The sequence below is a fragment of the Euprymna scolopes genome, chromosome 19 (genome assembly GCF_053919585.1).
Source record: "Euprymna scolopes isolate OS-2025 chromosome 19, ASM5391958v1, whole genome shotgun sequence".
NCBI lineage: Eukaryota > Metazoa > Mollusca > Cephalopoda > Sepiida > Sepiolidae > Euprymna > Euprymna scolopes.
The window spans coordinates 100,624,075-100,649,368 of NC_136500.1; the positions used below are offsets into that span (position 1 = coordinate 100,624,075).

General features: G+C 46.0%; 3 protein-coding genes across 3 annotated transcripts; all 3 read right to left on the reverse strand.

The window, feature by feature from the left end:
- Positions 1–907: 907 nt before the first annotated feature.
- Positions 908–3,067, reverse strand: LOC145240290 (uncharacterized). The gene has a single exon (XM_080103871.1). It carries the CDS (start codon positions 3,065–3,067, stop codon positions 908–910), a length of 2,160 nt encoding a protein of 719 aa, XP_079959997.1.
- Positions 3,068–6,857: 3,790 nt separating this feature from the next.
- On the reverse strand, positions 6,858–16,355 carry LOC145240291 (uncharacterized). Its single transcript, XM_080103872.1, has 3 exons — positions 16,220–16,355; positions 14,225–16,143; positions 6,858–6,917 (listed from the first exon to the last, which is right to left on the reverse strand). Coding segments are annotated over exons 1-3 (1,980 nt in total). The 5' UTR covers positions 16,221–16,355.
- Positions 16,356–20,530: 4,175 nt separating this feature from the next.
- Positions 20,531–21,037, reverse strand: LOC145240292 (uncharacterized). The gene has a single exon (XM_080103873.1). The coding sequence runs from the start codon at positions 21,035–21,037 to the stop codon at positions 20,531–20,533; it is 507 nt and encodes a 168-aa protein (XP_079959999.1).
- Positions 21,038–25,294: the final 4,257 nt, after the last annotated feature.

Here is a 25,294-nt window from a genome sequence, read left to right on the forward strand (position 1 = left end):
TGTTTGAGGCTATGTGTTTCCACTGCACCATCACCTCTTTTTATTCGAGCAGAACGAACCTTGCCATCGTTGCCACTAAATAGCTCAATAACTCTGCCCAGCTTCCAGAAGGGCCTGGACTTGGCCGGATTCTTGACGAGTATTACGTCGTTGATATTTATCAACTCTCCCTCAGACTTAGCAAATATTGCAACTCTCCCTCAGACTTAGCAAATATTCATCGTGCCACATCTCTTTGAATTTAGATATTAATCCCTCTCTGCTTTCCAAGGTACTCACAAGGAGAGACCTAGTTATTGGTTCTGTCTCAACCAAACTGGGTGTGTCAGATTGGAAGGAGAGCTCACAGTTTATATTTGGATGAGTGAAGCAGTTGGGTGTTAAGGGAAGCAGATCAATATCGGTAGAGCATCTGTAGGTCAGAGGTCGAGAGTTCACGGCTCTTTTGATGTCTGATAGAAGGGTTAGAAGGTTAAAATAACTGATTTTAGATCGGCCAAGTGTTTTGAATAGGCATGACTTTATCACCCTGATCATTCTTTCCCAAGTACTTCCAACCCAAGGGGAGTATAAGGGTATTTTTATGTGTTTAATGCCAGCGCTTGAATATATGTTACAGAACTCATTACTGTTTATGTGATGTTTAATTACATCACCACCTAAGGCTGCATTAAAGGAACGTGCATTGTCACTGTATATGTGACTGGGAACTCCATAGGTATTTGAAAACCGAATCAAGGCTTGAATGAAGGCTTGTGTGCTCATATCAGGTACAAGTTCAATGTGAACAGCCCTCACGTTCATACATGTGAAAATTAATAAATACATTTTATGAGACTTTCCATCTCTTTGTACCCAGATGTGACCTGTGTAGTCTATGCCTGTGTGTTGGAAAGGATTGATTAATCTAACACGGTGTTTTTGGCAAATTTGTCAATTTGGGGTATTTGAAGGCTAGGCTGTTGAATTTCCTACAGGTATTGCAGTTAGAAATCACAGTCTTCACAGACTGTCTTGCCTGTGGGACCCAGTATCCGGATAACCGCAATTTGGTCACTGTCGTACCAATACCCAAATGCCTGCATCGATTATGGCTATCCATAATCAGTAATTTTGTAAGATAGTGATGTTTTGCAAGCAATATTGGATAGATTAAATTGTAGTCATATCTTGTCGAATTGGCAATTCTACCATCCACTCTCAAAATCCCATCAGAATCGATGAAAACGTTAAGATTCTTCACCAGCACTGGGATTTCCCTGTCAAGAGGATTCTTCAAATAAGCAATTTCCTTTTCAAACGATTGCAATTGCATCATCTTTATCAGGTAATTCGTGGCTGTCTGTTTTGGATCTGAATGTTCCTTCACTTTTCTGCATCGATGCACAAACTTGAATACGAAAGCAGTTGATCGACACAACTTGTTAAAGTCCGAGAACCTGTCAAATGGAATCAGTGGTTCCCTAACAGCTTCACTCAATGTATTATGGAAAACACTTTCCACATGACACTTATTTTCCGGGCTCAGACAGCTCAAAGTACTCGTAGGCCACTTCTCAGGTTGCTCAACAAGCCACGCAGGTCCGCATGTCCAGTAGTCCAATCCCTGTTTAAACTTTTCCAGAGTGATACCACGAGAAAGAAGGTCAGCCGGGTTGTCGGCAGAAGGAACATATTTGTAATGAATGCCCAACCCAAATTCCTCACTCAACTTCTCCTTCATTTCTCGAATATCTTTAATTCTGTTTCTGGTATACAGACTCTTTGCCTTTATATTCTCGGTGAGCAACCATGACAAAACAACTTGCGCATCCACAGAAACAAAAACGTCCTCTATGTTGACACCAGAGAAGGATCTCAGTATCATAGTTAAAGCCTTGAATGCAATATATACTGCAAGCAACTCCATCATAGGTAATGTCTTTGTCCTCATCGGGGCCACTTTAACCTTGGAAAATATTATGTGAGACTTCCCATTTTGCACGCCATATATGACAAATCCATATGCCTGTGGTGACACATCACAGAACAAATATAATTTCAGTTGGCTACCAGTGTCTATAGCATGTCTTGTAAAAAATAGATCACCTAGACCAGAAAGGTCCTCGGCCAAATTCGACCAGGTAGTCATTATGTCAGTAGGAACCTTTTCATCCCAACCCAACTTGAGCAACCACAATCTTCGGAGAAGTATTTTTGCCCTAATTGTAACCGGGGCACATAGTGACAGTGGGTCAAATATTTTTGCTGTCTGGGCCAAAATATCCCTTTTTGAGAGTATGTTCCTCTGAACCATAGTGTTAACAATGCTAATAGTATCCAATTCAGGGTGATATTTATATCCCAAGACCTTTTCGTACTCGCAACCATGCTGCACGATTCTGTCATCCTCCGTTATAATGTCTCGAAGAGGCTCATAGTTGGAGTTACACGATCTCAACTGGAAATTTCCCGTCTGCAGACGAGGCACGGCACTCTTATAGAGACTGATTATTTCCTCAGAAGAATTGCTGGTCATACATAAATTGTTGACATAAAATCGATTTTTCAGCATCTCAGTACATGCATCATTCGGAAAACGGCTGACATGGTGTTTGAGAACGTAATTTAAACTGAATGGGCTGGCATTGAAGCCAAATATCAATGTACAATATCGGAAGCAAAGCAAATTGTCTCCATCTTTTACGAAAAAACAAAATCTGTTTTTGTCCTCAACCGACTGGAGTTTGATCATAAGAAATGCCTTTCTTATGTCTCCCAATAATACATATTTGTTAGTAAGAAATAAGAGCAACAGTTCAAGCATGTTATTCATCATGTTCACACCCGGATAAGATGCTTCATTGAGGGAGTAACCACCCCCGGTCTTCAACGAACAGTTAAAAACAGGCCTGATTTTAGTGGTTACCTGTTGATCCGACTTAAAGACCGGTCGATGGGGTATCCAAATGTATTTGCAGAAATCTTGTGGGGCGACTTCAATTCTCTCGATAATCCCTTCGCTCTCTTGCTGAAGAAAAATATCAGTATATGTCTTATCCAAGTCCCTTTTCTCCAATGAAAGCATTGTTCTGTCAAGCACTTTAAGAGCGACTTGATAGTTAGAGGGAACGGAATCGATTTTGTCCTAATGCCAAGGTAGATCCACGAAATAAGAATTGTCCCTGAATTCGATAGACTTCCTGAAGTTTTCAATCCTATTTTTGTCATAATCACCAATTAGTTCTTCGTCATGGGAAGCAGCAGCTGAGTCCACAGCAAACATTTTTTCCAAATTCCGTTACACGTTGGAATTCTCAAATACATCTGGAAACGGATCCGGGTAGGAAGACTTGGGTTGCAATATGGAATTCAACTGTCGTTCAGGGCAATGGGCATATTTGGATATTGTAGTATGATAATTGACAATTGTTTTGGAAATTCCACATCTCACAGGACTGACTTGATGAGGATACAAAAAGTGTTGTACATTACCAAATAGGGCAATCCCTTGAGGCAAATCCCAGGCCTGTCCATTCATACATTTAATGATTCTGGAACCCTCCATGAACTGAAATATGTCAACTCCCAGGATACCCTGAATTGTTATGGAATCACCCTGTTTTTCATTTGAAAATGCCAATCTGTGTTTCAACTCATTCAGGTTGGACTTCACTTGGCCAAAGCTGGCGAACTCAAACTGCATACTGAATCCATCATCGATTAAAACAGGAATAGGGAGTTGTTTCCCCTTTCCCACGGTAACGTTCAAGACAACCTGTTCAAATCGCTTCATAGTCACACCCGCATAGGTCTTCATTTGATAATCGGTTGGATCAGAATTTCCATCAGGATACTTCAGCTCCTTTAATATTTTCTTAGAAAAATATGAACGCTGACTCCCTGTGTCCAATAGGCAGTTAATAGTAGCTTTCTCAGATCCATAATTTAAAGAAATAGCTACAACAGGCAATATGATTTCGTTTTCATAAACATGAGAGAATAGAGAAACCACTCTCTTAGTGTTGCACAGGGGTGCAATATGCACCTTTGAAAGGCATAAGCTGCACGTGAGGGGTGATTTGCTCTGGAGTCCAGGACAATTCTCACTTTTATGTTTTAAGCTGGAACATCCTGTACACAGTTTCAGTTGCTTGCACCTCTCAACTCTGGCTTCATAAGATGCAAACTTGGTGCATTTTAGCATAGTGTGGCCACGTGATGTGCAAAGTTTGCAATATGCCCCAGAAGAGCTTGTAGTGAAATTCTGTAGAGCAGCATCACCATTCTTTTTTTCATAGGTCTTGACCTGCCCTTTATCATTCTTCGAGGGGTTTTCCGTAACCCGAAAAAGTTTTTTATTTCGAGACAGAGCACGAACTGCCTCATTGTAATTTTCAAAAATTTGTGTTAGAGACGGGTAACTCGTGCCCACTCTGTGGTTAATTTCCCTTCTCAAGGCAACTGGCAACTTTTCGTATATAATATGGCTGACCAGCAAAAATCCGGGGGAGTTCTCCTCAAAAACATCTATCAGATATGAAGTCCTCAATTCGGATAAATCCGCTCTCACCTCAGCAAGGTATCGCTTCACAGCCACAAATTCAGGGTCATATTGAGGAGAAGTAGAAATGATCTGCTTGAAGATCTCACTTATTATAAAGGGGACATCCAGGAATTCCTTGGCCAGCAAATCCACCGCTACATCGTAATTACCATCCTCCAAGGTCAGATGGGAAACCAATTGCAAGGCATAGTCACTCAAATACCCTTTCAATAAGGCTAATTTTGCCCTGCCAGAATCAATAGACTCAGTACAGTTTTTGAATTGAGCAATAAAATTTTTATATTCAAATTTGGAAGGATTGATTCCACTAAAGGTGGCACACTGCAACTTAGGGACAGAAAGCAAAGGTACAGAGGTAGGTTCATTTTTCCGTGATGTGGTGGGGTTTTCAATAGAGTTTTCAATGTCGGCAAGGCGATCATTAATATTAGCTCGAAAGCCAATTTCCCTCCTTTGCTCCTCAACAAATCCACACTCCCTTAAATCAAGTTCTGCTTTTATACACAGCCCTTTAATTTTATCATTTAAGGAGCGGACCTCAATCTGCAACTCCTTAATTATAGCTTCTTCCTCCTGGAAGGTTTTTTTTCTCAAACCTTCGCGTTCTTCCAACATGTCCGTGTTAAGGGAAATATCTTCCTTTAACACGTTTCTGGAGTCCATGAGCGCCCTAACACCCTTCAAGGTCCGGAAATCATCCATTTTACAGTTGCTTTGTTTTGGGAAAGGATGATGGTTTTAAGTTGTTTTTGTTTTTTTTAAACAAGTTAAATTTTGTGGGAGTATTGTTGATAATGTCTGTGGATAGGCCGTGAAGAGTTATGGCCCTTGGACGGAACTTAGCATAAATGGAGTTATGGCCCTTGGACGGAAGTTTGCATAAGTGGAGTTATCGCCCTTATATAAGGAGGCCATGTTTATTTACATTCGTATGTACGACGCCACGCTCTTGAACGAATGATGCCTGCTTTACGCGAACTTCAGTCGGTAGAAAGTTTCAAACTTTTAATAATACAACAGGAAATATTATATTATTTGTTCGTTTTTTTTTTGGAAACGAAATAAAAAAATTTTTTTTCTTTTAAAATGTTCATTGAATTTTAAACCTTTAACAAAGGCAGAAATATTATTTGTTCGTTTTTTTTTTGGAAGCGAAATAAATTTTTTTTTTCCTTTAAAATGTTCATTGAATTTTAAACCTTTAACAAAGGCAGAAATACTATTTGTTCGTGTTTTTTTTTTGGAAACGAAATAAATTTTTTTTTTCTTTAAAATGTTCATTGAATTTAAACCTTTAACAAAGGCAGAAATACTATTTGTTCGTTTTTTTTTTGGAAACGAAATAAATTTTTTTTTCCTTTAAAATGTTCATTGAATTTTAAACCTTTAACAAAGGCAGAAATACTATTTGTTCGTTTTTTTTTGGAAATGAAATAATTTTTTTTTTTAAATGTTCATTGAATTTTAAACCTTTAATAAAGGCAGAAATACTATTTATTCGTTTTTTTTTTCTTTAAAATGTTCATTGAATTTTAAACCTTTAACAAAGGCAGAATTACTATTTATTCGTTTTTTTTTTTTGGAAACGAAATAAAAAAATTTTTTTAAGAGGGACTTCTCAAATTGGTATTCCTTTTTCCATTTTCCTTGCAAATATCCTCAGGAGTTCAAATCTTCTCTTCCCTTTTATTTTTTTTTCTTCACAACAAGCTGCTAAACGTTATTTAGTTTTGCAAAATATGGCGATTGCCGGGAGCTGGTGTCTTGTTGAAGTAGGAAGTGGGAAATACAGAAATAAAGATTGCTGAACTCACACAAGAATTGGAGAAAATTATGTATATTAAATTGAAAATATTACAAAGAAAAGGTTCTTGCAAAACTAATTGTGTTTGCGGCTTTAGAAGTCCAATAAAAAGTTCTTTATCGTCCAAAAGTCTTGGACGGCTCCCTGAAAAAGTTCAATCAAAATTCGGCGGCAAATTTAGGAGAGATTTTCCATAGTTGTCTATGGGCCGACGATTGATTCAAAAAGAGGGCGAATCTGTTTTTCCAGAATTCTGCTTATATTAAATGTTTGTTGATTGGCCAAGGAGCTTCATCCTAGCCAATCAAAATAGGGCTTTCAGAAAGGAGAAGTGGTCGATATAATTAGTTTGAACAAAGGGAGGTAACTACTTTTTTTTTATAAAGACGAACTATTATTTCCTTCGGGGTCGTTACCAGCCCATAGTGGCAGATAGCTGAAGATGACGCATCTTTTGCAACAAAAAAACAAAGCAAAAAAGGCTCTAATAAAATTTACGTTCAAATCTTAAGGAGAGCTTGTTGTATTTTCTGTTTGGTTTTCTTCCATTCTGCCAGGGGCAAAAACCTTGTAAGAGAAAATCTCACAATAGTTGCGTAAAAACTACATTTTGTATTATTAATGTTATCAACTTTGTTAGATTAAAAATAAATTGCGGCGTAGCTGTTTTTTTGTTTTTTGATGTTTTGATTTAATAAAAATATCGTTAGTAGCGTCCTAAATTATGAGATGAAAAAAATGAACGAATCTCCCTTGTATAAAAAGCGCTCAATATTTTTTTATTATTAAATATTTTTATTAAATACAGGAATTAAAAAAAAAAATGATTTTTAGCAGTTTAGATTAGGAAACAGTTTTTTATGGATAATCCTTGGGTGTTGAATTCCATAGCGACTAGCATAAAAACAAACGTCGCTCCCTTCCTGACGCATGCGCACGTAACATTTTTTTTTATTTACTGACGTTGCCGTAGTAACTAAACGATTATTTGTCACATTATTTATTTTGAAAAAAAAGTTTTACTCTTTATGAATATTAAAAGAAAAAGTTACTAAACATTTAATAATGTCTTACTTTTACAGACTTTTGTTTTTAAATTTCTTTTTAAATGACTTTTATCAACTTTTCTTTTAATAGCAAAAAAAAAAAAAAATAACTAAACCATTTACTGATAATTTCTCACTTTTACAAATATTTTTTACCAAATAAATGGTACCAAAGTCAAGATACTGAGAAATTATCAGTAAATGGTTTAGTTATTTTGGTTTTTCTACACTTTATTGCCGAAATTGGAGACGCCATTTTTTTTTTTTTTTTTTTTTCACGCACTTGCTACCCACATCTAGAGGAGACATCATTATGGCCGAACGATTGCTTCCGGAAAGGGAAAGAATAAATTTACCAAAATTAACATTTATTACTTCCGGGAACGTTAAATTATCATTTATTACTTCCAGAAACTTTGTAAACCGATATTACTGGAGAAAATGAATCTTGACAATTCAAAAAAATGTTTAAAATTATTTATTTGTGCGAACAAAAAAAAAAATATTTTATAAAAGTCCAATGTTGCTTTAAAAGTAAATAAAGTGAAAGAGAACATATATCCGTAATTGTTTAATTGAAAATGTTTCTGTAATTAATGAAAACGGGAAAGTTTTTCATGAAACATTTTTTTTTATTATTATTATTAAAAACAGAAAATTGAAATGACATATTCATAATAGTTTAAACTGGGCGAGCGCCATTTGAAAACCAAAACAAAACCAAAACATTTATTAGTTTTTGTGTTTGTTTATTTTTTCGTTTGTGTGTGTGTGTGTGTGTGTGTGTGTGTGTGTGTGTGTTTCGAACAATGTAAAATGTAATTCAAACCCTATTGTTCTATTCAATTAAAGGAGCAAGGACCAAGGTTTCATTAAAAAAAAAAACGTGGTTTAAAAAAAAAAAGGTTTTAAACTTCGAACTTTACAGGTAAATTACTAAAAAAAAACCCTACTTTTTTTGTTTGTTTTAAATTTGAATATATTATTTATTGATCTTTTATCTTCAATTTGTGATATATTGTTGCAGTGAGGCCTGAAGGTGGTTAGCCAACTGACCGTGCAACTAAATAAACATCAGACACAAGGACAAGGAAGAAAACAACAGAACAAAGAAGAATGACAAACTCGGGTAGTTTAGTTTAAAGACGAAGTCTCGCCTTTTATTTAAGCAAACGAAAGGGTGGCAAATGCGAATTTTCTCACTGGGCGACGTTGGTCCGGGGTCCGTTGCCGGTGTATTCTGTCAGGGGGGTGCTTGTCGGTTCGCCGTAAGCTGGAATGCTGGGATGACGTCGGAGAAGTCGGCGTGGTAACTGGTGCGGGTGATTGGTCGACTTGGGTCCGACTGGAACAGTACTGATGCGTTAGCCTCAGGTTATGAGAGGAATGGACGGACGAATTGGCAACACTGAGGGTTCAGTATTCATAAGGTACGGACGGGCGCTCGGATCGGACAGACACTGAGAAAGGTGTCAGTGTATTAGAGGTACGGACGAACGAATTGGCAACACTGAGGGTTCAGTGTTCATCAGGTACGGACGGGCGCTCGGATCGGACAGACACTGAGAAAGGTGTCAGTGTATTAGAGGTACGGACGAACGAATTGGCAACACTGAGGGTTCAGTGTTCATCAGGTACGGACGGGCGCTCGGATCGGACAGACACTGAGAATGGTGTCAGTGTATTAGAGGTACGGACGAACGAATTGGCAACACTGCTGAGGGTTCAGTGTTCATCAGGTACGGACGGGCGCTCGGATCGGACAGACACTGAGAAAGGTGTCAGTGTATTAGAGGTACGGACGACATGGAGGACGGAGTCGTGGTGATGAGGTGGACTTCTACGGCGTGGAGACCGGAGCCACGGTAGTGGTGGTGGACTTCTACGGCGTGGAGACCGGAGCCACGGTAGTGGTGGTGGACTTCTACGGCGTGGAGATCAGAGCCACGGTAGTGGTGGTGGACTTCTACGGCGTGGAGACCGGAGCCACAGTAGTGGTGGTGGACTTCTACGGCGTGGAGACCGGAGCCACAGTAGTGGTGGTGGACTGGACTGCTACAGTGAAGAGACTGGAGTCACAGTAATTGCGCGAGCGTCGAACGGTTAGGGAACCGTGAGCAAGTGCAGAGCTTTGCCGAGACCAAGCTGTTTATTTAGTGTTCTGCCCCGGACCTGGCATTATCTACTGCCAGGCCCTCATTTGGGGTCCAGAGACACTTAGGCATGAAGCCCGTAGGGGGGTGGGGAAAGGGGGTCGAGGGTCATTCTAAACTAAAGCTAGGTCTTTAGAGACTTTATTAAAATCCCTATACTAAGACACTATTTTTTATATTATCATTCTTACCATGGAGTTTATCTACTTAAAATCTCCCCCGCGTATGATTTTTGGCATTTAAACTGAAAGAAATAAATGTTTTTATTCAACAAATCAAAATCATATGTACAAACAAAAGCAGAAAAATGTGTAAAACTAAGATATTAAGATGAGGGATGAGATGATGGGGAGGAGGGCAAACTAAGATACACCCAAAAAGAAAGAAAAAGAAAATAAATGAACAAAATGCCTATGGGGGCGGGTTAGTACAGGGATCCCCCCAACCTACTTCTAAAATTGGAGTGCCCACTGTCTTCCAATTTCGAAGGTCGAAAGCAAGCAGGTCGTTCCCTAGTGGGGGATGGGGGACCTAGGGACGATATTTGAAAAATAAATTAGATAGGGATGGGTAACATAAGGACTGGACGGCGTCTTCCAAGATAAATGTACGTATAGGGGCAACAGACCGGGGGAAAAAAAAGGGTGGACTGGGCATCTTTTGGAAGCTCTCCTATTGCCGATAAAATTAATATCAGGGACGGGATCAACTTTCATATTTGCCCTAGTCTAGCATCTAATAAAGACTTTTCCACTCGTGGTGGTTAGGACCTAACTATCCCTACTCTGTTACTTTGTTTGGGGCTGGGTTCCGTAGAATCTTAGCACCGCCTGACAGATACCACTAGGGTGGGAAAACAAACTTAAACCTAGCGCCTCGTCGGATGCACAAACTAGTGTTATGCACCCATCTCCTATCAAATCTATGCGGTGCAATCTTTTCCAATCGCATCTGATCTTTACTTTAAGTTGATGTTTAAAACGACCAACCAGATCCCGATCCGAAACAGATTGCTCCTCATAGACAATGTCAAGACGTGAAATCCACGTCACTAATCTAGCTACTGCTAGGATCGCTAGAAACACCAATCGTCTCTCCCCAGTGAACAGCGGATCCATGTTGTCGACGACGTACGCCAAATCAAGTGGCACCAACCGCTTGGGGTTGATGCGAGCCGTTACCCTTCCGACGTACTCCCAGAGCCTCCGAACTCCGCTGCAAAGAAAAAAGGCATGCTCCCTCGTTTCATCTTTGTCTTCCTCGCAGCGGGGGCAGAAAGGAACGTATTCATCCCCTCTGCAGTCTCCGGCAAGTACGCCGAAAAGTAGCAGCGCATTCCGGACTAGCCTCCATGTGATTGAAAACTCTGAATTATTTAAAAAGCTACTGGCTGGCGCCCAATTCCACTGAGAGAGGACCTCCTCCCTCGACATGTGCAGCCGCTCAACCAGCGGATCTTTTGCGGTCCCCACTACTAAATCCCGATACAGTCTCCTCCTAGGCCGTGCTAGGTCACTGGACCTCGGAAATGCCCTAAGGGCGGCTCGGCATTCGGAGAGGAACCGCCGTTCCCCCACCGGTCTTCTGCGACCTTCGGCGGCAGGGGAGGATATGAGCTGTGGGAAAGCGTGCTCCACAACTGGTACCCAGTGCAATTCCTCGAGCAGTGTCCGACTTAGGAACGCCAATCTTTCGGCGTGCTTATGACTTAACAAGTCAGGCATTCCCAAGCCTCCATCGCTGAGTTTCTGTGTACAGACCCGTCTACGGACATACGGCTTTCCCCCTTTCCAGAGGAGTCTGAAAAGGAGTCGCTCCAAAGCCTTACAGCGGTCCGCAGGCAGAGGAAGTACTGACAAGCGGTAAAGGATCAACGGAAAGACGTAAGTTTGGCACGCCTCCGCACGACCCTTCAGGGACAAACCCCTGCGAATCCAAGTCCCCACTGACGATTCGACCTTTGTCTGTACCTCCGACCAATTTTTGTCCAGCTGGAGCCCAGGCCCGAACCAGATTCCAAGAATCTTTACCGGGCCATCTGTCCAGCCGAACTCACCTGGAAGCGAGTTTACCTCGGTCCAAGTGCCCAACCGCAGGCCAACGGACTTGCTGCGGTTGACTATGGCCTCTGTAACACTTTCATACTCATCGACCGCCTCTATCACCGCTTTAATATCGATCCTTCGCCCTGCATAAACGGTGACATCATCAGCGTACGCGGAAACCCTGGCAAACTTGCCGCCAGGTAGAGCTATGCCGCGCAGGACTGGTCTCGTCGTCTCGTCCCTTAACTTGCAAAGGAAGGGCTCCAACGCCAGGACATAAAGCAGAGGCGACAGAGGACACCCCTGGCGCACCGACCGAGAGACCCCAAAGGACTCCGACAACCTACCATTTACTTGTACCGCTACCGTGGGGTCACGATACAAAACGGAAATCCACTTGCGGAAGTCCGGACCAAAACCGGCGGTCTCCAAAACAGACTCCAAGAAACCATGGTCGACCCTATCGAAAGCTTTGGACTGATCTAAATTGATCAGCGCGGCTCCTGTGTCGTCTTCTAACCCCTCTATGATCGTGCGCACCAAGTGCAATTTGTCTTTAATCGTTCTCCCCTTCACAGAACAAGTCTGATCCGGTTCGACCAAATCACCAATGACAACCTGCAGTCGGTTTGCAAGAACGCGGGCCAAAATCTTCAACTCTGTGTTTAGCAGAGTGATAGGCCTGTAATCATCTAAGTCCTCCCCACCATGCCGCTCTTTCTTCTTCAGTAGTGTGACCACTCCCTTGGTTACCTGCCCAGGGATAGATCCCTGGGAAAACCAGTGGTTAAACACACCCGTCAGAAGAGGAACAAACATGGGCGACAGCCTCAACAACAATTCGTAGGGCAGACCATCGAGCCCTGGAGATCTGTTCTGGCCAACCTGCTTCAACGCAGTAATGACTTCACGCTCTGTAACCACCCCATCACAGCTAGCCGCTCGGTCCGCAGTAAGGCGGGGCAAGCCGGCTAAATAGCTGCCAAACTCCTGGCCGCGGAGTCTGGGTAGTTGGGTAAAGCGTTCCTCCAAATGTTGACGAAACCCATTGCAAATCTCTCGAGTCGATACGAGGGTATGTCCTTCCAGGTTTTTCACCTTCCGAATGTACCCGTCCGAGCCACGTCTTAAGGCAGCCTTACGCTCAACAGCATCAACGTTCACGGCTTTGTTAGAGACTCTTTTTAACCTAGCCCTAACTACTTGCCCTTCGTAATGCTCGCTAGCCAAGCGCTGAAGGTCCCCCTTAACTATGTCTATCTCTAGGGGATCCCCACCAGCCACCACCCGGGTCAATCTATCTTCTAGCTGCCTTTTGGTCCGTGCCCTAGTTAACGCGAGGCGTTGGCTATATTGGACACAAAAGAGCCTAATGGTAGCCTTAAGTCTAACCCACCAGCTACTCCCAGTAACCGCCCCCACTAACTCCCGCTGAATTAGTGTTGTCAGCTGTTCCCGAAAGTCGTTCATCTCCAATAAGGAGGCGTTCAACTTCCAGTAGCCAGCCAACCTAGACCTATTACCTAATCTCAAACGGGCCATTACTAATTTATGGTCCGAATGACCTAACCAGTGGAACGTGGGACACGATAAGAAATCTATGTCGCCTCTTCTAATTAACATCCTGTCCAAGTAGGTACTTGAACAGGCGACCACGCTACTTTGCCACGTCCACATCTCCCTCCCTGGGTGATCCAGACGGAACCTGTCGACAAGATCGCACGAGACCATCAGGTCAGACAGGCTGCTTTCACACCGATCCGACCCTCTATTCCCCCCGACCTTATCTATCTTGGGATCCAGGATGGCATTCCAGTCCCCCATTAAAACTACTCGCTCCGGACCCGCCGAAAGGAACACCTCCACCTGCCGAAAAAAGGAAACCCTCTCCCCAGCGATATTGGGCGCGTAAACTGCCAAAATCCGGAACTTACTGCTTTTAACGGCAACATCGACCACGACCAGCCTTCCATGAGCGCACGCGTGAACTACAGTAACCGCCGCACCTAGGGTGCGACTCACTAACACAGAAACTCCACGGCTAGCGGAATTGCCGTATGCTGAATAAGCGTCGAAGTCGTTCACCAGCACACTGCAATCCCCGGGCCCAACAAAGTGGGTCTCCTGAATTGTAGCTATATCTACCTCCAGGGCTATGAGATCCCTCAGCACGCGAGCAGCCTTGCTTCGAGATCTCATGCCCCTCGCATTTAAACTAGCTAGGTTCAAGTTTGCCATAATTGCCCTAACTAGAAGTATCCATCAAAAGCGGGTCTAAAGTCCTCGGGTGTTAGAACGCCGAAAGACTGACCGATGCTGCCAGTTAGCAACTCTGTTGTGAACTGACCTCCTCGGACCAGTCCCCCCACGTCTAAGGGAAAGGTTATTTTTAGGGCTCTATAAAGGGATGGGTGAATATAAATGGGGACCCTCCCTTCGCATTTGACCGCTATTTGCATTAACGACGGGTGTTCTTCGTCTACAATCTTCAGCCCCGGAAAAGCCAGTTTTGCTTCGGCAACCATCCTCCATAGTGCTTTTACTCTGGCCCCCTTTTCCTTTCTCAGGAACGTGATGAGCATCGGTGCTTCACTGAAGTTGGTTGGCCTCTCCACTTCCTTCCCATCCACCTCGGTGAGCTTTTCCAGCTTTCTCGCATTTTTCTTCTGGCCTGCGCTGAGGTCCACCGGTCCCTGGCTTACATCCACCTCGCATATCCTCTCCCCGAGTAAGAAAGGCCGCTTCCGTGTCCGTTCGGTCCGGATCGGGGCTACCGGGGTGGTGGTGGTGTTGATCGTCTCTTCTCTTTCTCTGCTTTCTTCGGCTTCCATGTCCTCTGAGGACCCGGCTTCTATGTCCTCGGAAGTCTTGGCTTCAGAGGTCTCCTCGTTGGTAGTAGGAGTAGTAGCAATAGTAGTAGGGGGAGGGGTATTCTGCTCATCCATGGGGTCTGACGGTTGGGCAGGGTTTTCTTGGTCTTCTTCATCGTCTTCCTGGTATTCCTTAACTTTCTTGTTTGTGGCTGCCAGGCTTCTGTTTTCTGTCTTCTTTTCCTCTTCCTCTTCTTCTGATTCGGGGGCCAACTTTCGTTTAACTCCCGACTTTTCTTCCTTTTGCTTCTGGTCTTTTGGCTTTTCCGGGGCCACTGTCTTTTGCTTTCCCTTTTTGGCTACAGTACTCCAGCTGTTTGATGTCTCCGCTGTTGGTGTGACTGCTTTCTCTGTCACTTTCACCGGGGGTACCGCTGTCGGCGGGGGCACTGGATCCTTTTTCGGGCAGAATTTCGCCATGTGACCTGGCATCCTGCAGCTCCAACAGTGTGGCCTTCTGCCCTCGACGATTATGGACAATGTCCATTTCTCCCATGTTAGTTGGGCGGGGATTGCGTCGAAGCCAGCTCTGTTAACCCTCATCTTCAGCTTGTAGTCGCCAGTCATTATGTTTTTGGGGCCACGTGCTGCATTCACTGCTTCCACGTCCCCGTATTGTGACAAAATGGCTCCAACCTGTTCTTCTTCAAAACACCATGGAACTCCCAGAATGGTCACTGTTGTCCGTCTCTTCTCTAGGTATTCTGGTTTGCACCAGATCCCCTTCCATGCAGTGTCACTTTTAGATGTTTTGATGGCGTCTTCTTCTGTGGGTAGCAGAACATCCCACATTGCGTAACTTCTATGCACTATATATGTCGCCGGAATGTTCGTTTCAACCAACAGGCTTATCATCTTTTCTTTGCTCAATCCGGTGAGCCCCTTCTGCTTTTCGTCGAAAGTTACTAGGGACACAATTCTTTTTCTGAGGCTTTCGAGCTTCCCGGGGACTGGCTTGATCTCATTTCCGTCCGTCAAGAACCGGTACTTTTCTTGGAAGAGTCTTCGGTATGCGTCCGGGCTTCTCTGTTCCCTCGGGCCCCAGGTCTTCTCTGGGCTCTCCTCCGGGCTTCGTTGCTTCGGTCCCCAGCTACTTCCTGCTTCCAGACTTTTTCCTGGGCTACGCTGCTGTGGTCCCTCGTGACTCGTCTTCTCTGGCCTTGCTTCTGGGCCTTTTCCCGGATTCTGCTTCCTCTCTTCGTGAGTGGTAGGTTGCCGTGCAGTAGCTGTCCCAAATTCTAGGGAGTGCCATCTCCTTAATGCTGGTTCCTTCTTTCTCGGGCTATTGTTCGCAGACCTGACCGCTCTGCTCGCTCCTTCTGCGAAAGGGTGCGATTTTCTGGTGGGCCTTTGTGGTATGGTCCAGCCTGTCTTGCTTGCTCTTTTTATTCTCTCTTCTCGTGTCCGTGGTTTTCCCCCGACAACTACCCATGGGTTGAGGAAATCTGGGTCGCTCTCCTCCCTTGGCTCAGCGCCCCCGGGCCTAGAGGTTCCCGTCTTATCTTTTCCCTCTACTACGTATACTGGAGGTGATGGTGAATACCCTGCGGTGAAAGACTCTATTTCGACCATGAACGCTACAGGTGATAGTGGGATTTCACTGGGTGTGGCATCCCCTGACAACGACGACGGCACTGAGACTCCACCGGGTGTGGTATCTCTTAACAAAGACGACGGCACTGAGACTCCACCGGGTGTGGTATCTCTTAACAACGACGACGGCACTGTGATATCTCTTGACAACGACGACGGCACTGAGACTCCACCGCGTGTGGTATCTCTCGAAAACGATGACGACGACGACGACGATGGCACTGGGATTCCACTGGGCGTGGCATCCCCCGACAGCGGTACTGTAACGTCACTCGACGGCGGCACTGGAACGTTACCCGACAACGGCACTAGAACGTCACCGAATGTGACGCTCCCCCTTCTCGACACTGGGGTGTCACCGGATGTGACACCCCCCTTCTCGGCACTGGGGTGTCACCGGATGTGACACCCCCCCTTCTCGGCACAACACCAGGGGCGTCCCCCATGGTGCTAGAGGCAGAGGCCTGCCTCCTGGTTTGCTGGCCCAGTGCCCTTCCCCGACCCGCCGATTTGGAAGCTAGAGGGCCTTCGCCGCAAAAGGGCACGTCGGTAACCTCTAGTCCTGCCGGCTGCTTAAGTCGGTTCCAGACTGGACAATCTGAAAAGGAATAGAAACACAAACAGTTAGTACAATGCCAAAAGGACCATACGCCCAAAGAAGGGGTCGGTTCTATTGGCCAAAAGAGCTTTGCCGAGACCAAGCTGCCGAACGGTGAAAAATATCGCCGTAATATTCAGGAGATTGCTAGTCACCGGGAGCGGGCCGGAAGTTGTTTCTATTTCTAAACAACAGTTAATATTAATTCTCGGATGTGTTCTTTACAAACAGTCGATGCTGAAGGAGTTCGTTGTTTGTATTTCACGAAGTTTTTCCAGGAAATTAAAGTTTGTTGTTTTGTTTTTGTTGTAGAAAAGATGTCTTTTTTAAATTTCTTTTCTAAAACGGGGCTCTGGAATCACGTGACGGCTGCTGATATTACTGCTACTGCTGATTTCGGCGGAGATTGTCAATGGCTGGTCGTCTGTTGTGCTGTTGTTGTTGTTGTTGTTGTTAGCGGCCAAGCCGCGACAAGGCCCCCTCCCTGGATAATTGATCGTTATCAATTAAAAGTAAATGTAGGATTTGTATTTTTCTGGGAAGGTGACCTTCTTTCCTACACGGGTTTTTCTTGGTGGAATGGTGTGTGCTTCACGATCCGCTGCTGGCTCTGGTGGAGCGGGTTGTATCCGGATGCTTTCTGGCGCAGGTGGGGGATCTCTATGGATTGAGCTGCGTTCAGGCTCGTGTATTGACTTCTCTAGTCGAGCAGGTTTCACTCTATCGATCGAGACGGTGTCTGTTCGATTTCCTCGCTCGATGGTGAGGTGCTTGTCCGAGCGTTTCTGGACTCTAAAGGGACCCTGGTATGTTTGGTGTGGGTTGCCTTGGCGGTGAGTATTTTAACTGGGCCATTTTATGGCGGAGTTCTTGGGTGAAGGAGTTTGTAGCAGTGAGGTCAACTTTGTATCATCGAAAAATTGACCGGGCAAGGAGAGTGGTGTGCCAAATACTATTTCCGCTGGTGAACATTCCAAATCCTCTTTGAGGGAGTTCCGGATAGATAGGAGTATTAGGGGGAGTTCATCTACCCAGTTGTTGGTGGGGTGTTTCGTAGATAGAGAAACTTTGAGTGTTCAATGAAATCTTTCGACGAGACCATTGGCGCATGGATGATAGGTGGTGGTTTTTATATGTTTAACGCCGAGCATCTGCGTAAATCCCTGGAAAAGTGAGGATTGGAACTGCGCACCTCGGTCTGTGGTAATGATGCCGGGTATGCCGAAGATTGCTATCCATTCTCGCAGTACTGTCTTTGCTACGGTGTTAGCAGAGGTGTCACTGATAGGTACTGCTACTGGCCATCTGGAGAATCGGTCGACTATGGTGAGGAGGTATTGAAAATCCTGGCAGAGGTCCGACGATGTCGACATGAATATGGCTAAATCGTGCGTCAGGGTTGTTGAATGTGCCTGGTGGAGATTTCGTGTGTCGTTGGACCTTGCATTTCTGACACTCAAGGCAAGTCGCTACCCAGTTCCGGACATCGAAGTTCATCTTAGGCCAGACGAAACGGTCTGCGATAAGTTTAACGGTTGCCCGTTTGCTGGGGTGTGATAATCCATGAAAGTGGTTGAAGATTTGTTTCCTCAGTGCCGGTAGTACGTAGGGCCTGGGATTGCTCAACTTTGTGTCACAGTACAAGGTCTTACTGCTGAACGGTGCCGGAAATTCCTTTAGTCGCAGAGATGTGTTTTCTAAGGCCTCAGGGAGGGTTGTGTCGGAATCCTGAGCTGTCGCTATCATCTCTTGGCTGAGTGGGCCGTCTTCTATAGAGTTGACGTCAGAGCGGGACAGGGCGTCGGCAACAGCATTGTCTCTTCCTTTCACGTATTGGATATCGGACGTGAACTGCGAAATGTAGTCCAAATGCCTGATTTCGCGTGTCGAATACTTGTCAGAGTTGTTTGACAAGGAGGTTGTTAACGGTTTGTGATCTGTAAGAACCGTGAAATGTCTTCCTTCCAATAGGTGCCGGAAGTGTTTGATGGCAAGGTATATTGCCAGGAGTTCTTTTGAGAAGGTGCTGTACCTCGACTGGGCCGACGATAATTTAGCTGAGAAGAATGCGATTGGTCTTCGCTGATTATCGATCTCTTGTTCTACCACGGCCCCGACTCCAGTGTCTGAAGCGTCTGTCGTGAGGAATATCCGCGTTTGGACGTCCTGGTCAAGGTGTGCTAATTTCGTGAAGTTAGCCAGTGATGCTTTTGCTGTGTGGAAGGACTTCAGCTGGTCGCCTTCCAGAGAGATGGGTTTGTTTTTCCTCTGTATGATATTCGTCAGAGGGGTGAGGAGACTTGAGCATCCTGGGATGAATCTCCGGTAAAAATTTATCATCCCCAGGAAACGTCGCAGCTGCTTAATTGATGTGGGTACCGGAAAATTCTGGATAGCTTCCACTTTTTCTGGCAGAGGGGTGATTCCACGAGCGTCGGTGTGATGGCCTAAAAAGTCAATGTGGTGTGCTCCGAATTCACATTTGTCTGGGTTGATCCGGAGGCCGTAATGTGCTAGGCGGCGGAACACTTCATCCAGATGTTTCTCGTGTAGGTCAGCATCTCTGCTAGCCACCAGGATGTCGTCAATGTAAGCATAGACGTAAGGTAGTCCACGCAAGACTTCGTCTATGAGTCTCTGAAATGTTTGGGCTGCGTTGCGTAATCCGAAGGGCATTTTGGTAAACTCAAAAAGTCCAAAGGGAGTTGTCACTGCTGTCTTTGGGATGTCCTCTGGGGCCACTGGGACCTGATAGTAGGCCTTAGTCAGGTCTATTTTCGAAAAAATTCTAGCTCCCTGTAGGCCAGCGGCGAAGTCATGGATGTAAGGAACGGGGTACCGGTCGGGGACCGTGGATGAATTTAGTTTCCGATAGTCCACGCATATACGGAACTCGCCGTTCGGTTTGGGTACCAGGTGCAGTGGTGAAGCATATGGGCTGTCCGATGGGCGGATGGTGTTGTCCGCCAACATCTCTTCAAATGCTTTCTTGGCGTAAGCTAGTTTGTGTGGAGGTAGTCTTCTGGGTCGGGAAAATGCTGGTTGTCCGGTCGTCTTAATGTGGTGTTGCGTCTGGTCTTCCCCTGCATCGGTAGATTTAATGGGCTGAGTTAGGTCCTTGTACCGGTGCAGGATGGCTGCGTACCGTGGATCGTGTTGTGTTGCCATGCTGATTCCCGGTGTGTTGAGGCTTGAAGGGGTTCCTATGATTTTTATCGAGGTCACGCCGTCAGACAGGGTCCTTGTCCTCATGTGGACGGACAGGTTGTAGTGGGCCAAGAAATCGGCACCAAGTAATGGTGTTTTCACATCGGCCAATGTAAATGACCATTTGAAGTCCCGTCTGAGGTTGAGGTTGAGGGTGAGTTCCTTGTTGCCGAAGGTTTGTATGGTTGATCCATTTGCTGCTCGAAGTTGAAAGGAGGTGGGTTTCAGGGTGGGTTTCAGGGTGGGTCTGTTGGTGGGTGGTATAACACTGATAGCGGCGCCGGTGTCCACTAAGAATTTGAGACCGTTATTACGGTCCCACACATAGAAAAGACGACTGTGTGGATGTGCCCCGACAGGAGTAGTCGTCGCTGTCTGTCGGTTTATTCATTTCCCTGGGCCTTATTGTAATTGCAGGGAGGTTGGCATTTTCGGGCCCGGTCGCCAAAGGATTGGTGGTACCAACATGTGCCTGGGAGGTCCCTTCGTCCCCGGCTTGGGGTGCGGGTACGGCTTCAGTTCCAGGTGTGGGGTGTTGGGCTACGTTGTCTCTGGCGCAGGGAGAGTTTGAGCTCTCTCAGCTCTGCTCGCAGTTGAGTCAGTTCGTCTTCCAATCGTCGTGAGCGGTGCCCGGGGTCACTCTCGACATGATGTATCCATTGGTGGGCCTATGAGTATACTTTGTCGGCCGAGTCTGCCACTATTTCCAGGGGCGTCTCTACGGGTACCAGGGCCAGGACCTGGGTAATGTTTTGCGGAAGCCGATCCATCCAGAGACCGCGGAGAATGGGCTCTGCCATGCTGTTGTTGCCGAGTCGGCTCTTCATCAGTCGCAGGAGCTGTGATGGGGTTCTATCCCCGAGAGTCACATTTGAAAACAGGTCTCTGATGAGATCCTCGTCTGAACGGCCGGTTCGCTTGAGGATTGCTTCCTTTAGGCAGGTATATGGGAGTTGTTCTGGTGTGTTGAGGAGGATGTCCTCTACTTCTTCTACCATAGATGGAGGTAGTGCCTGCACCACTGAGGCGTATTTCGAGTCCTGGCGAACGACCCTCCGGGCTGCAAAAATCGCCTCAAGCTGGATGAACCAACTCATAGGGTTCACTGGGTTGTAAGGTGGTACCTGGACCAGCGGGGCAGAAAGGTTAATCTCCGGCTCTGTGCTTTCCGCCATCTTCTCTGCCTGACTGTTTTTCCAAGCCTGTGTCTGTAGATCACGTTGGGGTCACCACTTGTTGCAGTGAGGCCTGAAGGTGGTTAGCCAACTGACCGTGCAACTAAATAAACATCAGACACAAGGACAAGGAAGAAAACAACAGAACAAAGAAGAATGACAAACTCGGGTAGTTTAGTTTAAAGACAAAGTCTCGCCTTTTATTTAAGCAAACGAAAGGGTGGCAAATGCGAATTTTCTCACTGGGCGACGTTGGTCCGGGGTCCGTTGCCGGTGTATTCTGTCAGGGGGATGCTTGTCGGTTCACCGTAAGCTGGAATGCTGGGATGACGTCAGAGAAGTCGGCGTGGTAACTGGTGCGGGTGATTGGTCGACTTGGGTCTGACTGGGACAGTACTGATGCGTTAGCCTCAGGTTATGAGAGGAATGGACGGACGAATTGGCAACACTGAGGGTTCAGTATTCATCAGGTACGGACGGGCGCTCGGATCGGACAGACACTGAGAAAGGTGTCAGTGTATTAGAGGTACGGACGAACGAATTGGCAACACTGAGGGTTCAGTGTTCATCAGGTACGGACGGGCGCTCAGATCGGACAGACACTGAGAAAGGTGTCAGTGTATTAGAGGTACGGACGAACGAATTGGCAACACTGAGGGTTCAGTGTTCATCAGGTACGGACGGGCGCTCGGATCGGACAGACACTGAGAAAGGTGTCAGTGTATTAGAGGTACGGACGACATGGAGGACGGAGTCGTGGTGATGAGGTGGACTTCTACGGCGTGGAGACCGGAGCCACGGTAGTGGTGGTGGACTTCTACGGCGTGGAGACCGGAGCCACGGTAGTGGTGGTGGACTTCTACGGCGTGGAGATCAGAGCCACGGTAGTGGTGGTGGACTTCTACGGCGTGGAGACCAGAGCCACAGTAGTGGTGGTGGACTTCTACGGCGTGGAGACCGGAGCCACAGTAGTGGTGGTGGACTGGACTGCTACAGTGAAGAGACTGGAGTCACAGTAATTGCACGAGCATCGAACGGTTAGGGAACCGTGAGCAAGTGCAGAGCTTTGCCGAGATTATATATTTTATTGCTTAGTAAAAAATTTTGAGAATACAATTTACAAACAATTTTTAAAACAACAAAATTAGGCACAAGGCCCTACAAGAAGTTTGGGAGGGGAAGGGTTCAGGGTCTTTGTGACTAAAGTGATTAAAAAAAGTAATAAATGTAGACTTTGGAGTCTTACTCTTATTTATATATTTTATTTTCCGCAAAAGTACATACATATTTCCATAAAAATTGAAATTTTATAAAAAACATACAACAATTACAAAAAACAAAATTAGGCACAAGGCCCTATAAGAAATTGGGAGGGGGAGGGTACAGGGTCTTTGTGACTATTTAACATTGTTGAAAATGCAGACTTTTGAGTCTTACTCTTGACTGGCAACATTTACCAAAATACCTCATTCACTCTGTGGATCCTAATCTAACTAGTAACCCCAGCGTTCAGTGTAAAAATAACATGTTTACAATTTGTAAAGCATTTGTCTGTGTGTTGTGTGTGCATTTTTTTTTTTTTTTTTTTTTTTTATATAAAACCAAAAACAAAATAGTGTGTGAGTGCATTTGTTAAGTGTCCAAAAAAGTTCAAATTCATTAAAATATGTACAGTTTGTAATCAATTTATAAAAGCACGTGGAGTGGGGCAAGCTAGTTAAAAAGAGTTCAATTTAAACATAAAAAATAAAGCCTACTTGGTTTGTTAGTATTGACCCCCCTACTAATCTAACGTCTAGACCCCCCCACTGTTTTCCGGGAAACCGAAAACAAGCAGGGAGATCCCTATATGGGGTTGGGGTGAAGCCTTAATAGGAGAAAAGAAATCAACGGGAGGAGGGGTTGATTGGTGACCTCTGAGTACTGGGGGAAAGACCAGGATTACATCCAAAACAAAAGCAGGTAACGGGGGAGTGGGTGGACTCAGAGGTTCTCTAGCACCGAAAATAATAACCGGGGCGGGATCTCGTTTATACCACCAGTCAAGAGTCTCTTTACTTAATTATGCTAAACTAAGCGGGATGGGTTCCGAAGGACCCAGCACCGCCCGTGCCATGCTTAAGGAGGGAACACGTATTGAAACTTGGCTCCTCGACGGATGCACAGACTAGTGTGTGCACCCACCTCTTATTAAACTCCGCTCGAGGCAACCTCCTCCAATCGCATCTGATCTTTACTTTAAGCAGATGTTTAAAGTAAACGATCAGATCCTGATCTGGAACAGATATCCCTTCGCGGACCAACTTGAGGCGCGTGATCCATATCACCATGCGCGCCACTGCTAGGATCGCCAGGAAAACCATTCTTTCCTCCCTGGAGAACGGCGGCTCCATGTTGTAAACAAAATATCCTTCGTCGAGTTCGAGCGGGCACTCGGCATCGATGCGGGCCGTTACCCCTTCGACGTATTCCAATAAGGCCTGGATCCGGCTGCAACTAAAAAACGCATGCCCGAGGGTCTCGAGCCTGTGTTCGTCGCAGCGCGGGCACCAGGCACTTGTATGTTGTTTGTACTTGCTGAATTCGTCGAAGAGGGGCAGTGCTTTTCGGACCAGTCGCCAGGTCAGGGAAAATTCCGAGTTAGTCAAAAAATCCCGACCCGGCGCCCAACTCCATTGAGAGCAGATAACCTCCATCGACCAACCTAACCGCCTACAAAGAGGATCCTTCATGGTACCCACCACTAACTCCCGATAAAGGCTCTTTCTAGGCTGTTCGAGGACACTGGTCCCCGGCAAAGCTCTAAGTGCGGTCCGGCATTCGGCAAAGAACTTGGGCTCCCCCCTCGGTTTACGACGACCTTCTACCGAGGGGTCAGGTTTGAGATTGGGAAACGAGTTCTCAACCACAGGGACCCATGGAGCGTTCTCCTCTAGCGAACGGCTCAGGAAAGCCAATCTCTCAGCGTTTTTATGACACGAGAGACTGGGCTGACCCAGGCCTCCCTCACTCGGACGTTGGACACAGACCTCTCTGCACACATAATGCTTACCCTCGTCCCACAGAAGTGAGTCGAGGCACTCTTGTAAGCGGGTTAGGCGTTGTGCAGGGAGAGGAAGTACAGATAATCGGTAAAGGATGAGCGGAAAGACGTATGTGGCACACGCCTCCGCCCGACCCTTCAAGGACAATTTCCTTTGAATCCAAGTCTTGACCGACGATTTGACCTTGCCATATACTTCCGACCAGTTTTTCTCCAGCTGAAGTCCCGGTCCAAACCAGACACCGAGAATACGGACCGGTCCATCGGTCCAGCTGAAGATGCCTGGAAGCGAGTTTACCCCAGTCCAGGCCCCCAACCGCAGGCCGACAGACTTGCTGCGGTTGAAGACGGCCCCTGTGACTTCTTCGTATCGAGCGAGCGCCTCGACCACCGCTTGAACGTCCGTGGGGCAAGACATGAACACGGTGACGTCATCGGCGAACGCGGAAACCCTGGCTCGTGTGCCTCCAGGGAGAGCTATTCCGCGCAGGACTGGTGTAGCCGTCTCGTCCCTTAACTTGCGAAGGAGGGGTTCCAACGCCAGGACGTACAAAAGAGGCGACAGCGGACAACCCTGACGCACCGACCGGGAGACGGCGAAAGACTCCGACAGCTTACCGTTGATCTGCACCGCTACCGCCGGCCTATCATACAGTTGCGGAAGTCCGGATTAAATCCGGCGGCCTCTAAAACAGATCCTAGGAACCGATGGTCGACCCTATCGAACGCCTTGGACTGATCCAAACTGATCAGCGCGGCTTCCGTGTCGTCTTCTGTTCCCTCTATGATCGAGCGTATCAAATGAAGATTGTCTTGAATCGATCTCCCCTTCACAGCATAACTCTGGTCGGGTTCGATCAAGTCAGCGATGACAACCTGCAAGCGATTCGCAAGAATCTTTGCCAAAATCTTTAACTGTGTTTAGCAGAGTCAAGGGCTTAAAGTCATCAAAGTTTTCCACCCTACCATGCCGTTGACCTTTCCTCAGCAATGTGATCTCTCCCTTGGTCACCTGTCCAGGGATGGATCCCTGGGCAAACCAATGGTTGAACATATCCTTTAGAATAGGGACCAACATGGGCGACAGCCTCAAGTAAAATTCGTAGGGTAAACCATCAAGCCCCGGGGACTTGTTGCAGCCGACCTGCTTCAACGCAGTAATGACCTCATGTTCCGTAACAAGACCATCACAGCTAGCCGCTCGAGCCGCCGTG

What these genes read in the sequence shown, in the direction of transcription:
- LOC145240290 (XM_080103871.1), bottom strand. Translation starts at nt 3,067, where the DNA reads ATGCTTTCATTGGAGAAAAGGGACTTGGATAAGACATATACTGATATT.
- LOC145240292 (XM_080103873.1), bottom strand. Translation starts at nt 21,037, where the DNA reads ATGGCGGAAAGCACAGAGCCGGAGATTAACCTTTCTGCCCCGCTGGTC.
- LOC145240291 (XM_080103872.1), bottom strand. An exon ending in AGCTGGAAAAGCTCACCGAG is followed by an intron (nt 6,918 to 14,224) that starts GTGGATGGGAAG and finishes TTCTCTTACAAG; the next exon opens with GTTTTTGCCCCTGGCAGAAT.